The sequence below is a fragment of the Anguilla rostrata genome, chromosome 11 (genome assembly GCF_018555375.3).
Source record: "Anguilla rostrata isolate EN2019 chromosome 11, ASM1855537v3, whole genome shotgun sequence".
NCBI lineage: Eukaryota > Metazoa > Chordata > Actinopteri > Anguilliformes > Anguillidae > Anguilla > Anguilla rostrata.
The window spans coordinates 4,877,404-4,892,043 of record NC_057943.1 but is presented as its reverse complement, the minus strand read 5'-3'; the positions used below and the strand labels follow the sequence as shown (position 1 = coordinate 4,892,043).

General features: G+C 44.4%; 1 protein-coding gene across 1 annotated transcript in view; it reads right to left on the bottom strand.

Annotated features, from left to right (window-relative positions):
* kcnd1 (potassium voltage-gated channel, Shal-related subfamily, member 1) overlaps positions 1–14,169 on the bottom strand; it is a 79,861-nt gene extending 65,692 nt beyond the window's left edge. Inside the window, exon 1 of the mRNA XM_064300621.1 lies at positions 12,872–14,169. Coding sequence (XP_064156691.1) covers positions 12,872–13,986 — 1,115 coding nt within the window. The 5' untranslated portion in view covers positions 13,987–14,169. The remainder of the gene's footprint in view (positions 1–12,871) is intronic.
* Positions 14,170–14,640: the final 471 nt, after the last annotated feature.

The window sequence follows — 14,640 nt, the reverse complement described above, 5'->3', positions numbered from 1 at the left end:
CATAATTATGTATGGATAGCACGGAACCTATACTCCTGTACATGGAACATAATTATGTATGGATAGCACGGAACCTATACTCCTGTACATGGAACATAATTATGTATGGATAGCACGGAACCTCTACTCCTGTACATGGAACATAATTATGTATGGATAGCACGGAACCTCTACTCCTGTACATGGAACATAATTATGTATGGATAGCACAGAACCTATACTCCTGTACATGGAACATAATTATGTATGGATAGCAGGGAACCTCTACTCCTGTGCATGGAACATAATTATGTATGGATAGCTCGGAACCTATACTCCTGTACATGGAACATAATTATGTACGGATAGCTCGGAACCTATACTCCTGTACATGGAACATAATTATGCATGGATAGCACAAAATCTGCACATGCTTTGTGTGAAATCAACTATGATATAATACTAATTTTAACTCTGATAGAGTACTCTGATTGTCTCTATTGAACTTGTATAAGCGCTGTTAGAGTTGTTTTAGTATTTAACAATTCACCGCAATCTCAAAAACAGTGAGTACATTCTGGCTGAGTCAGTATCTTTGGATTTTTGGCTCAATTCTTATAGCAATGCATTTCATTAAGAGGTACTACATGAATTCATTTCTGTACAATTATGTACACAGCACAAGGAACAAAAATCTTTACATTAACATTAGCTTCTATAAATCACAACAGCTAGAAAATATAGAGCAGATAATATAGAGATTAATTTACAGGATTTAGAGAGAACCTTAATGAGGTTGAATACGCAATTAATTTACCATGTTAAATGTTCATTCATTCTTATTTCGATCCAGAAAGAGTTAAAACACAAGAGGAAGATTTTTAAAATAAAGTGATTATTGAAGGATTAAAAGCGGACCGTAGGCTATAGAAACTAATATTTTTGTACATTTCTGTGAAGACTGCAAGATATATAGCACTCCTCAGAAGCTGTCTGCAAAGGGATTATTGAGTCTCTGTGGCATGACGCATATAAGGAGAATAGGTGTTCCCCTGGGGCCAGGTTTGGGGCCAACTCCTATTCTTTTATCATTTCTATTCTGGTGAAGTTTAGATGTTTCCCCTTCTCATGAGCTCAGTAAGACGAATATAAACCTCTTCTAGCCTGTGGTCTCTATAATAAAGTGAGTGGCTCTTTTTTTTTTGCCTACCATGAAGCTTACTGCTATATCCTTGCATCCCCTCTCCACACACACATCTTTCTTGCTGTACTCCCTAAGCTATTCTTTCTTTTTTAAAAGGAAAGGTTAAATCAGACCATAATTTGCTCATTCTGAACCCATGACCATTTGTGTCTCTGTTATCATGGAATTAGGGGGGGGGGGAATAAATAAATAAAAAGCATACACAAGTAATCGCCAGGTCATCTCAGCTGGTCATCGTGTAGCTAGCATAAAAATGTCCCACTGCTGCTCCGTACTCTATCAGTTCTTTAAAACAGTTCATATCGACTAGTCTTTAAACTGCATTTCAAGTACTCTGGCTTGTTTGCCAGTTGACGTAGTGTGCTTGATCCATGTCTATTTGTAAAGGTGTGTCACAATTTCTTGCTCCTTTACAGGCTTTGGATATTATTGGTTATTTCATCTTAAAAGTAAAAGGCTGTAAGTAAGTACTCCATGATCTCTTTTACACTCTCACTATTCTCACAAAGCAGTGCTTTTTAAAATGACCAGGTTTGTAATTCTACTACTGCTAATAATAATGCTAAAATGAATGTTAGGGGTCAGAACAGGGATGTCTGGTTGCTACGTGACGCTAATCCACTCAACGCAGAGGCTCTCTTTTACAGACCCGTACGGGTACACAAATCCACTTTTCTGTGGCAAATCCACTTGTCCGCGTCTATTCAGAAAGATTACGCGGCCTCTCCCAGCCCAGCTGCTGTAGTCGCTGTCACAGTGACTGCGCGGGAGCATAAATAAACAGCAGCCGTATACAACCCCAAGGCCTTCAAAACACCGCTCCTGAGAAACGAGGCCAAAAATGCGCCTGTCGAAAGTGTCGCCCAGCGCCAAAATGTGAAATATAGAAATCGCATAGATCAACAACCCCCCTCCACACTACCCCCCCATCTGCTTCGCTTCCACACCCAGGGGAATATGAGGAGCGGGAGGCTCAGAGACAGAAGGACGGGGGGATAAAGGGTCGTGTATGACTAAATTCGGGGGGCTGCTGTTGCATTACCCAGAATCCCCCACAGGAACGGTCTGAGCAGGGGGCTGGAGCCAGCGGGCGTTTTGCTGCGCGCGTGTGTGTACGGATCGTAAGGTCCGGGGGGGAAGGAGCTGATCGCTGCCTTCAACCCGCCCGGCTGGGATCGGAATACTCGGAAAACACCACTCCACCCGTTCCGCAGGCTGGAATTCCCGCCAAGCCGCACACATGATTGATGGCAAAGCTTCGGTAAACGTGCTTATGTCTGATGTGCGGCATGCAAGAAAATCCGTACCGCTCACAGCCAACAACAAACCAAAAAAATCTGAAATCTACGAATTAGCTCGTACAAGTTGACAGCATATAAATTCCTGCAGTCCTGATAACAATTAATTTTTCCTTCATATTATTCCCAATACCCCCTGACAGTTCTAGCACCTTAAAAAAAAAACTATGCACCAGTCCATGCACAATTTAAACCATTCAAAGTTAAAAAAAACCAACTCAAATCATGCTGCCAACCCTGTACAAACGGTAAAAAAGTTGAATGTACTAAATCTTCAAGACGACATGGGCGGGGGGATGGCAGATGGGGGATGGCGGGAGGGGGGGGGCTAAGAAGAGGGACTCCCTAAACCAAAGACTGCAGAAGCAACATATAAAGTCTGCGTTCGTCTAGGAAGCCCGGTGCTCATTACAGTGAATGGAGGCTTGCCTGATCTCCTCCTGCAAATTCCTCCTTAACGCACGACTGCTTTTTATATGCATTTATTCATAGATTCTAAATAACTCGATGAAGAGAAAATGGCACATGGTTTCGGGCACCCTGTCAGTTAGTAATTAGTAACACCTCCTTAAGCAGATCTATAACAGCCTCCAAACATCTCCTGTCGCCAACAAAGTCTTTCTATTCTTGCTTCTGAATTTTTTTTTTACCTCCCCATTATTCTTCGCGAAACTCGCCCAGCTCAGAAATGTTCAGGCGTTCTTGCGCGGGACTGCATGTTTGAGGTGAAGTCTGGGGACAGTGAGAGCCATTACAAAGCCTTCATCTTTCTTCCCCGTACAGTAAGCGCTTCATGATTGATTTTGAGGAAGGCTCTGCAGCCAAGTTTGAGATTCGGGGGTGAGGGACCAGGTTTTTTGGGCAAAATGCCGCCACGCTTGCTGGAGTTCATGATTCTATTGGCCAAATCCAGAGACCCGGGCATCACAAATCCACTGCCATATTTTATATCCTTTTTAATGCGAGCGTCCTTCCGAAGCCAAACTCACCACTGGCGTCCAATAAGCTCAATTCTGGACTCATAAACCATAACCAATGAGAAATTCCAATGTTAAACTTTGAATGGAACTGGGTACTATGGTCCGGTGAGACCACAATCACTGGAAACTGGTTTAACTTTTCTTTTGTAACTGTCATAAATTTTAAGGCCGTTGGCAAATGTACATATTACAGGTTAGTCCCACACTCATGCATGTACACAGACACCAAACGCACACACACACATGCTCTCACACACACACACACACACACTTACACACCCCACACACACACACACACAGATATACAGACACACAGACACACAATCATATCAGTTTATCCGTTGCCCGGGGCGAATTCAATTCAATCCCGCCGCCCTGCCTCAGAGCTGAAGCCAGGGGGTCTGGGCGGCTTCAGCGTCACATGACCTGGGTTTTAATGAGGGCCCTTTTAAAAGGGCTTTTTGTCTGCGGATGAGACTCAGAGATCAGAGGATGTGCCTGAGAGGAGAGAATGAGAGAGCGGGGGAACTCTCTCTCTCTCTCTCCATATTTCTCTCTACCTCTCTCTCTCTCTCTCTCTCTCTCTCTTTCTCTCCACATCTCTCTCTCTCCCTCTCCACATCTCTCGCTCTCTCCATATCTCTCTCTGCCTCTCTCTTGCTCTCTCTCTCCACATCTTTCTTTCTTCCTCTCCATATCTCTCTCTCTCCATGTCTCTCTACCTCTCTCTTGCTCTCTCTCTCTCACTCTCCACATCTCTGTATCCCTCTCTCGCTCTGTCTCTCTCCCTCTCCACATCTCTCTCCCTCTTCGCCGAAGAAAGGAAAGTATGAGTCCAGCCCTGCTCTCCTCCTTGTGTGTCCTTCGCTCCTGCTCTCCCTGATCTCCCTGCTCTCTCTCACTCTCTCTCCCTGCGCTCTCTCTCTCTCTCTCTCTCTCAGCAGGCTTCAGAACGGGACAAATTACATTTCTTCACTGCACTCATATATCAGCGTTCACTTACAAAATAACCCAAAAAAAGAAGAAGAATGCTTGATGCGGTAAAATCATTAATCACTTGCTTATCAGACGTTCCTCATCCAGCGAGCCTCTTACAGATTTCGGCTAACCAGCTCTCCCGGCTGAATTTTCCACAGGAGTAGCAGGTGATAACGGGCCTTGATCAAAGCTACACTTTTTTTTTGACTTGCCTTCACAGTAGAACCCCTTTTTGAGTTCTGTATGGACCCATGTATAGTGGGTGTGAACAGTGTGAATGATCCCAGATTGAACCATTTTGCCCAGCAAAGAACCCATGACTTAGATAGGGTTCTACTATAGGGTTCTGCTATAGAAGTGCCTGAAACACAGAGACACACCCTTTCTTCTGAGAGTGTACACCAGAAGCATCCTGGCACTTACAGGCACAACCTCTCGTTACTCAGTCCAGCGTACTAACTACTGCAACACATGCATGCTAACTACATGCATGCTAACTACTGCAACACATGCATGCTAACTACATGCATGTTAACTACTGCAACACATGCATGCTAACTACATGCATGCTAACTACTGCAACAAATGTAATTGTCACTTACGTTATTGTTACCTTATTTTTAAATTGGTAACTGATTTTTTTGTAGTAAACAGTCATTTGCTTAAATGAACAAATAATCAAAACTGTAATAATAAATGTTTCTACAATATATTTCCTGCACATATTCCTTTTCAGTGGCTAGCTATCTGTGGTTTACTTTGCTAGCTGACTGATTTTATTCAGGGTTTTCTTTACATCAGGAAGTAGCACAGACTTCATTAGTAGTGCTCATTTTAAGCTAGTCTACCTAGTTAGATGCACAGTCTACCTGGTGGCATGCACAGATGTTTGTAAACAAAAAGCACAAATAAAGCAGAGATGTATATAATAAATACATAAAGCAGAATAGAATAGAGGAAATCCATTTTTACTGCTTTAATTTTACCTTTACAAGTTTTCCTCAGACAACCCATCCTCCTAGCCAGAAACTCCAATTGCAAAAGACCCAAAAGGCAAAATGCATTTTCTCTACTTTGTTTTATCTGTTGATAAGCATCTGGGTAATTATTTATTTCTGTGTTTGCTTCTGTTGCAGACATTTGAGCATGTCTACTCTAGGTGGGTTCTGCTAATAAATAGTTTTTTTTGCAATGATGGAGTGTTTTTCATTTTTTGAATACTGCTATGGCTATTTTGAGTGCATCTTGTATTGCACTTTAACTCAATTCCTTAATTCAGTCACTTCCCTTTTCCATACTGTTTCCTTTAGCGATAGTGTTAAGACATGCAGCTTTTTTGAGTGCTTCTCGTATTCCACTGCAACTCAATTATTCAATTCAAACACTTCATTTTTTCCAAACTGTATCCTTTGCAATAGTGCTAAGACATGCCCATTTGTCTAATTTTAGGTTTCTTATGGTAAGATGATTTGAAATGAGTATGTGCAGCATACGCAGGGCGGGGTCGAAAGCAGGTTAATACCCCTGATCCTTTAACCCCTTGAAGAGAAGGTTTTTTGGAATGTTCTATGTAATCAATGGAGTTCTAGTATGTGTTCTAGAACTCCATTGATTACAGTTATCAGGTGTTGTAAGTGTAGCATTAGAACATTCAGTTAAGAACATTGAAATCGCATATTACTCACTTCAATGCATAAAAATGACGTCCTTTTGTAAACCTAACAATGAGCCTGCAAGGGCTCAAAACGTTGTACTCAGTAGTATGGAATAAGTACATAATAAAAGAATTTGGAGCACCCACAGTGCGCTAGCTATTTTTACACCACATTGATTATCTTTTTTGACTCAGCTCCTGGAAGTTACATGTGCACGTGCACATTGGATGACTCACTTTAATGTGTCACAGTTCTGCGCTAACTTGAATGGCTTCCCTGCGAGAGAGAGAAAAAAAAACAAAAAGCATTGGCCCGGGTCTGGAAATAGGCCCAAGGTCACCGGAGGAAGAAGGGAAAAAAAAAGGGAGATTAAGTTCCATTAATGAGAAATCAAGTCAGCTGCCGCCAGAGACGGGGTCAAGTGATTGCAAATAGAAACCTGCAGTCAGTGAGCGGTGTCTCAGAAGAGCCCGCCTCACCCCCCACCTCTCTCGGATCACCACACCATCTCCGCACACCACCGCCGTTAACCCTTTGACGAGCTAGCTTTTTTTTTTTTTTCTAAATTCTAAGCCAGTGTTCTAGAACCCCATTGTTCTCAGTTTTCCAGCAGTGATTGTTACGTCAGTGTTAGAATGTTCAGTTAACATTCTAATCGCACACGTAGCGAACGAAGCCCGAGAAAAGCGATCATCGGCGAAACGCTACGCACGCCGAGGCCGGCTTAACGCGGAGGTACCCCCCCCCCCCCCGTATAATCTCCGCGGCCTGACGGCCTAGCGCTCAAACCCCGCCAGAGACGAGCAGACGAGCGTCCCGCGGACCGCCGCCCTGCCGGGCGTCACGTAACGTAAAACCCGCCGGAGAAGAACCCCGGGGAGGGGGGAGTTTTTTGGGTTTTTGGGCCGGGATCCAAAGCCATCCGATTCATACAATTGTGAAGGTTGACCTCTATCGTTCCCCGCATTTATCCTTCTGTTTGTGCTATTTGTAGCCTGGGACACTCTGAATCGAAGGAGGGTGTCCATCCTCCGCCCCCCCTCCCCCCCTCTCGGGTATATCACTGTAACCTTGCCTACGACCGGCGACTGTGACATCTGTCACAACCGGCCCAAAAGGTCAGGAACCATTCACAAGCTAATGATGAGATGCTAAGTGCACTGCTAACCCCTTTCAGCCAAACATGTCAGCTATAATGCAGCATCCAGCATGAGTCCAGCTTAAGTAAATAAAAAAAGAAAGTTTATCATATTAAACCTGGGTGCCAGAAATAATTTTTTTGTGTTTGTGTTTGTGTGAAGGGCACTATATTATACATGATGCCTGCTGCTTAATTAAGTGCTTTAATCTGAGTCTGAAGCTCCTGGTACACTGCTGATGGGCTAACAGTGTATTGTCACATGCTCTTAAAGTGAGTGTGAAATCAAGGGCCATGTTTTTACAGTCATGGTGTAATTGTGCTGATTCATGATGGTGGTGAATGACAGGCAAGTCCAATCTTTTTCAGTGCTTCTGTGACCAGAGACAGTAGCAAATCTAAGGCAAAGTTGCAAAAGTTGGTAGTTACAATAAGTGACCTGTGAGTGTTAGGGGTTGGGGGTTGATTTCAGTCTGATCTATAACCCTGTTGCTCAAATCACAGCCCTTGAGGTCCAAAAACTGCTGGTTTTCCACCCTGCCTTTACCTGGGAGTCAGGTGTGAATACAGTCTGGCCAATCAGTAGCACTAATTGTTCAGTTAATTACCTGGGGAAAAAGAAAACCAGGGCTGGATTCGAATTCAGGTCCAGAATTCAGTATCCATGATCTATCAGATCAGCTACTTTTTGAAGGACCAACTGTCAATCGAAAACAGTACGAAACCCAAAATAGCATACGCATCTATAAATACACCATATAAATATCAAGCTACGATGCAAAAAGGCAAGTATTAGTCTAAACCTTGCTAAAGTCCTTTTTTGCTTTGTTGAAGAAAATCCAACTACTTCTAAATAATACAATTTGGGAAAACAGTGTTTCATATGAAGAAACTGAAATACAAGATTTGCTCAAAAAGCCATATATCTAAAGGGAGAAAAATTGGTGAGAACTCAATGTGGTAACATAACATAATGATGAGAACAGGCCACATTCAGCCCAACAATGCCCTCTATTTATACTTCTGCAAGGATAATTCCCAGTGCTGAGGGTGTGTCACAGTTTTCCCGAAGAACACACCTGCTCTGTACGGCCTGTGTTCTGTTTTATGCCTTTATATACTACACTTTGTTGTAAGTCGCTCTGGATAAGAGCGTCTGCCAAATGACTGTAATGTAATGTAATGAATCTGCGCGATTGTACATTTGCGTTTTGTTTTTCTGTTGCACACTTTGGAAAGCATCTACTCTGTATCCCTGCTGGGTGCCTTTAGATCGAGGGTGACTAATGAACTGTTTTCTGAAGAGAGGAGGGACCAGAAGAAAAAAAAACTGAGGTTTATCACTGCGAAATGCACATTTCAGCGTGTGAGTGTGGCGGCATCAATGAATAAAATCACTGCTCAGAAGCAATGGATGAATGAAGTATGAATGCAAATGTAGCATTGTCAAAATGCATACTGAGATAATAATTCAAAAGTGAATTATTATCTAAAACAGTGTTTTAGATAAAAGAACGTATTTAGTTTGAGTCCTCACATTTGCAATTGAAATTAGTTTTCCAGATGTCATTTTTAACATTTTAAAATATTTTTTTAGTAAAAAAAATACATTTAAAATGCATGTCTATGAAAGACTGTAGAGACCATGCATTTATTTTATTTTTTGCTCCTGTTATCTCGATATCACAAATTGCTTTCTTGTGATCACAAATTATTTTGTGATCTTGACATATAATCATATAATGTTATAATAATCAAAACTGTCCTTCACTTTTAATCCATGGTTACTGATCAGCACAGTGCCATAATGTTTGAGTTTAACAGAGTACGTGCTTTTAACAGAACAATAATATATATTAGTTAAACTGAATTTCGAATTTATGTGTAAAAATAAAACGGCGATGCTCTGTTACTAAGCAACAATAAACAATGTTGGAGGATGTATAATTTGGTTTACGTTGTGCCGGTGAGTGGAGAGGAGGTCTTGCGTCAGGCTCGTGATTTTTAGAGCGGACCTCCCCGGGGGAAAAGTCCTTCAGCGCTGACAGGTATGTAAACCAGCGAGTGGCTGCAGGCTCTGCTGCAGACGCCCCTCTTCAAACCATACAGCGTGACGTCTTAGCGCCCTCCGCTCATCTGTCAGGGCTACGCGAAAAATCCGGCAACAGTTCTCCAGCTCCACGAAACTGTTTGAGCACCGAGTACGTTCACGGATCTGCGAAATTCAAAAAAATTCCTGGCGCGAGCTCGCTACGCTACCGGAGCAGTAGCGCTAATTGATCCGCCGCGCTGTTTTTTTTTAAAAAAAAAGCGCTGGCGATTGATTCGCTAAAGACAGACGCTACATCCATCACCCGAGCGGCGGCTCTTCCAGATCGGACAAAACGGAAGTCCCGGAAGGTCCGAATAAAGCCGTCTGACATCGCGCCTAAATGTGACAAATCGTTTACAAAAAAAAAAAAAAAAAAAAACTTGCTAAGCTAATTCCCTTTCCTTTCCTACCTGCTCTTCCGTCTTCCGTACACTCTCTGACACAGAAACGCACCCTGCTGTCATCAATCAAAAGAGGAGATTATGCTGTGTAAGTACTGCACAGAAAACTGGGACCATCTGACACCACCATTTTTCATTCTATGGAAGCCGGTTTCAATACACGTACCTCCATAGACACAAGTTAGAAGACACTGTAAATTTATTGAAGTGCTAACTAGCCCACGTTTGATAATGTGCAATTCAGAGGGAGGCGGCAGAAGCAAACCCTGACTGATTTAAACAGACCCCATGTGTCACTGTCCTAGGACCTCGCACACAGTTTTAATACATATCTACATATGCATTTTCTTTCCATTTTCCTACAATGAAATATTGTGGAGTGCAGTTACTGTGGTCAAACCCTACATGGACTTGAATTAGCAGTAACATGCTAAAACTGAACCACACCAGACCAATCCAAGATTATGCAAAGGGAAGCGTGCACATTTAAAAGGTTTTTTATTTTTTTTAATGACTTCGTGCTACATATCTCTCCCACTCTTAAATGTTCATTTTCCTTTTGGTGCAAAGTTGAAAACCGTTCGGTCCACCCAACTCTTAACTGTAAGGATATGGACTGGCATGAAAAACATTCTCGTATTCCTGAACCCATTAAATGTACAGACACATACTGATTTGTGTTTAATGGACTGTGGAATTGCCACCCCTAAAAAAGAACAAAAAAAACAAAGATGACTCCGAAAGTTATAATGAGAACGAGACTTGAGAAATGGAGGGGTTGCCCGTGTTCCATGGCCTTCAACTTGTCAGTTACTAACGCCCAAATCCTCAGACTACTTTAGTAAAAAAATACATGGCAACGTGTATTGTGCTCTACAATAGCTTGTACGCTCAATGACCCAACTACAACAATGACCCAACGACAACAAAGATCCAGAAACAAAAACTACAACAATGACCCAACGACAACAAAGATCCAGAAACAAAAACTACAACAATGACCCAACTGCAACAATGACCCAACTACAACAATGACCCAACGACAACAAAGATCCAGAAACAAAAACTACTACAATGACCCAACTGCAACAATGATCCAACAACAACAACAACTGCAACAATGACCCAACTGTGACAATGACCCAACTACATCAGTTTAAGTGTGTTACTTAGCCTTCAGAGCAGTGTAGGTGTGTGTGGTGTGTGTTAGCATTAGCCTTTAGAGCAGTTTAGGTGTGCTATCATTAGTCTTCAGAGTAGTTTAAGTGTGTTAGCGATCAGAGCAGAGTAGGTGTGTTAGCATTAGCCTTCAGGGCAGTGAAGATGTGCTAGCATCACCATTCAGAGCAGTGTAGGTATGTGCGGTATGTTAGCTTTAGCTTTCAGAGCAGCTGGTGTTAGCATTAGCCTTCAGAGCACTGTAAGACAGAAGGCTGTAGCTGTTGAATGACTCACTTGAACAGAATGAGGTATTTCTCCAGGACTGAGGCAAAATCCTCCGTCTTTCAACACATCTTTCAAGAGAACTAGATGTACTGAATCACTGATCCTAAATTACTTGTTCCCTTGAGCTACTGGGTAGACAGTGCAAGACTCCAAATTGCTTGCTTGGCAAAACATATGCTACCTACAAAAAAAGACGGCCAAAATAAGCAGGCTGTCTTCCCATTATTCAACTGATTAGAATCTAATATGCTAATACAGTCACTGCACATAGAGATGACACGCTATATCTCTATAGTGAACTGTGATGCAATAGTCAAATGAACAGAAGAATTTTTCTCATAATCAGTACACAGTATAAAGAACAAGTCAGATGAATTGTGAACTATGCCTACTGTAGACATTAGACACTCCTTACAGCAGTGGGTCCCAGCCCTGTTCCTGAAGATCTAGCATCCTGCAGGTTTTCAGCCCAACCCTAACAAATAGCACCTCGCTCAACAGCGATGTGAATTAGTAGAATCAGGTGTGCCAAATTAGGGTTGAAATGAAAACGTACAGGACGGTAGATCTCCAGGAACAGGGTTGGGCAGCCCTGCTCTAGCGGTTGAATGAGGAGCACTTTGTTAGGGTTGGAGTGAAAACCTACAGGGCAGTAGATCTCCAGGAACAGGGTTGGGAAGCACTGCTCCGCAGGCCCATCCATGCCCTAACAATCAGACACAGGCCTAACTTTCTATCTTGAAAATTTAAACAGAATCATTGCTGATTGACAGCTTATATTTTAATTGACAACATTTTAAATACGCTACTGTTTCTTGTTACAAACATGTTAATCTTTGTTTATCAGACTCTGAGGGGCTACGTGTTCTGAACATCGTGAAAAGCATGTGTGCAGTACTTGAGCTGAAGTTGAATTGAACTATTCATTCAAAGTGTCTTAGTATGAACATGTATACTTTAGTATGAACATGTGTGCTATTAAATACATTCGATCACTTACAAAACAAGTATCATCGTCAATGTACTCACTGCAAGCTGTGAACATACCACAAAGCATTAGTACAACTTCCAGCTGAGGTACAACTGAACTACTCAGAGTATTTTTGTACTGAAGCAATATGCTTTATGCTATGAATACATTCTATCCCATACAAAAAAAAACAAATGCATTTCTGTTATGACACGTCGTTATCCGCACGTTACATTGTTTATCATAGGCCTCCGAGAGTCTACGCTTATATTCACCGCACTCGACTCCAGTCACGGAATGTGCCGGAAAGAGTTAGAACAGCGTACGCTACATTGAACTGAGTGGAAGTGGAACCGAGCGAATCACCCGGTCAGTGAACCAATCACCTGGGTCATCGTGGCTCAAACACTCGTTGAATCAAAAAAAAAAATGTTGTAGCCGTCATCATCTCCTCCTCTCACACCAACCAACCATCCACGGTTTATGGACATCCGATTGAAGTGAAAAAAAAAAAAAGTGGTTTGGAAAGCACGTCATCAGTTCTCCCTTCCTCTCTTTCACACCCAAACCAACCAGCCAAAGACAAACGGAGAAAAACAAGGGTGCGTTTCACATTGCTTGGGTTTGCAAAGCCATTCGCTTGATCTGAAGTATCAATCACGGGGCGGTGTTGCTCTAAAAAAAAAAAAAAAAAAAAACACCAGCAGCGAGGGAGGGCACGAAGACTTACCCCAGCGTCGTCATGGTGACGATGGTGTACCAGAAGGAAGCGGGGATGCTGGTGAAGTTCGTTCCCTTGGTGCCCTTCTCGGCGTAGAACATGACGGTGGCGAAGATGATGATGGCCATGGTGAGGGAGAAGAGCAGGAAGCCCAGCTCCGAGGCGCAGCTCTTCAGCGTGTAGCCCAGGATCCGCAGGCCCTGCGAGTGGCGGGAGAACTTGAAGATGCGGAAGACGCGGAAGACGCGCAGGGTGACGAAGGCGCCGCTCACGTCCTCGTTCTCCGGCATGACCAGGCCGATGTAGTAGGGCATGATGGCCACCACGTCGATCACGCTCATCACCGAGCGCATGAACTTGCAGCGGCTGGGCGCGGCGAACAGCCGCATCAGGTACTCGAAGGTGAAGATGAGCACGCAGGCCGTGTCCATGCAGAAGAAGGCCAGCGAGTACTTCTCGCCGCACGGCAGGTCCTTCGTCGTGCCCTTGATGGGCCGGCACGGCACCGTCTCCACCACGTTGGCGATGACGGAGACGGCGATGAAGAAGCCGGTGACGTAGTAGAAGACCAGCGCCATGGTGCTGGTGTGCGGGTTCTCGAAGGCGCGCCACAGGCGCTCGCGCGTGGTGCTGTCCGGCGGCAGCGGCGTGTCGGTGGCCATCTCGGCCTCCGTGTCCTCCGCCAGCCGCTCCTGGTTCTCCTTCTTGCGGTCGCGGTACTCCTCCATGCAGCAGTCGCCGATGATCTCCGGCACGATGCCGTAGAAGGCCAGCTCCTCGTCGAAGGCCTGGATGCACTCGTGCCGCGGGTAGTGCAGCTTGCCCGTCCGGTAGAAGTTGAGGACGTGCCGGAACATCTCCGGGTCCCGGTCGAAGAAGTACTCCTGGGTGTCCTCGTTGTAGAAGAACTCCTTCTCCGAGCTGCCCAGCAGGGTGTCCGGGTAGCGGTCCAGGGTGTTCTTCCAGGTCTGGAAGCGCAGGCCGCTGACGTTGACGAAGAGGATCTCGTCGCTGCGGCTCTTCTTGTCCACCGGCGGCTTGGGCATGGTCTTCTTGGCCAGCGGGAGCCAGCCCACCGCCGCCGCCCGGGCAAAGGGCAGCCACGTAGCGACTCCGGCGGCCATTTTGGCTCTGGCGGCCGCGGCTCCGGCTACTGGATCAGACGGGGCAGCCGGCAGGCGGAGGGGAGAGGCAGCGGGGGCGCAACGGCTATCGCGGGAGGGGGCCTTTTCGAATCAAGAGGAACAGGGCCGGTCTCTGCAATCTGATCATTCGAACTGTGAGGTACTGCAGCCTGATGAGGTTTCCGCTTTTTTTTCTGGGGCTGGGGGGGGGGGGCTGGGTGGGGGGTGGGGGAGGTTTGTTTCTCAAAGAGAGGAGAATTTAAAGCTCAGCTGGGGGTTTGTGCTTTCTTCATCGTTCCGGGATTGAGAAAAGGTGCAACGGCACGTCAACCGGGGGGACTAAACAAACAAACAAAAAAAAGTCAGGCCATTGAAATTATTGGATGAAAATCGGGCACAAGGTGCGAAGGAACTTTTAAAAAAGAAGGTCTTTTTCCGTAACACAAAAAAAAATAAAAATTAAAACTGTGCTTCTTTATTGACAATACATGGCTTGTAAGATTGTGCAGTGAAGGTTTTCCAGGAAGCGAATGGTTAAGGTCTCTGGGCTTCGCTCGCTGCCTCTCCCATCTGAAGAAGGACCCGATGCAGTAACCCTGCGTTTCAGATTCACATTAAACTGTGACGATGGCTTCCGAAGTTGCAAGATAGACA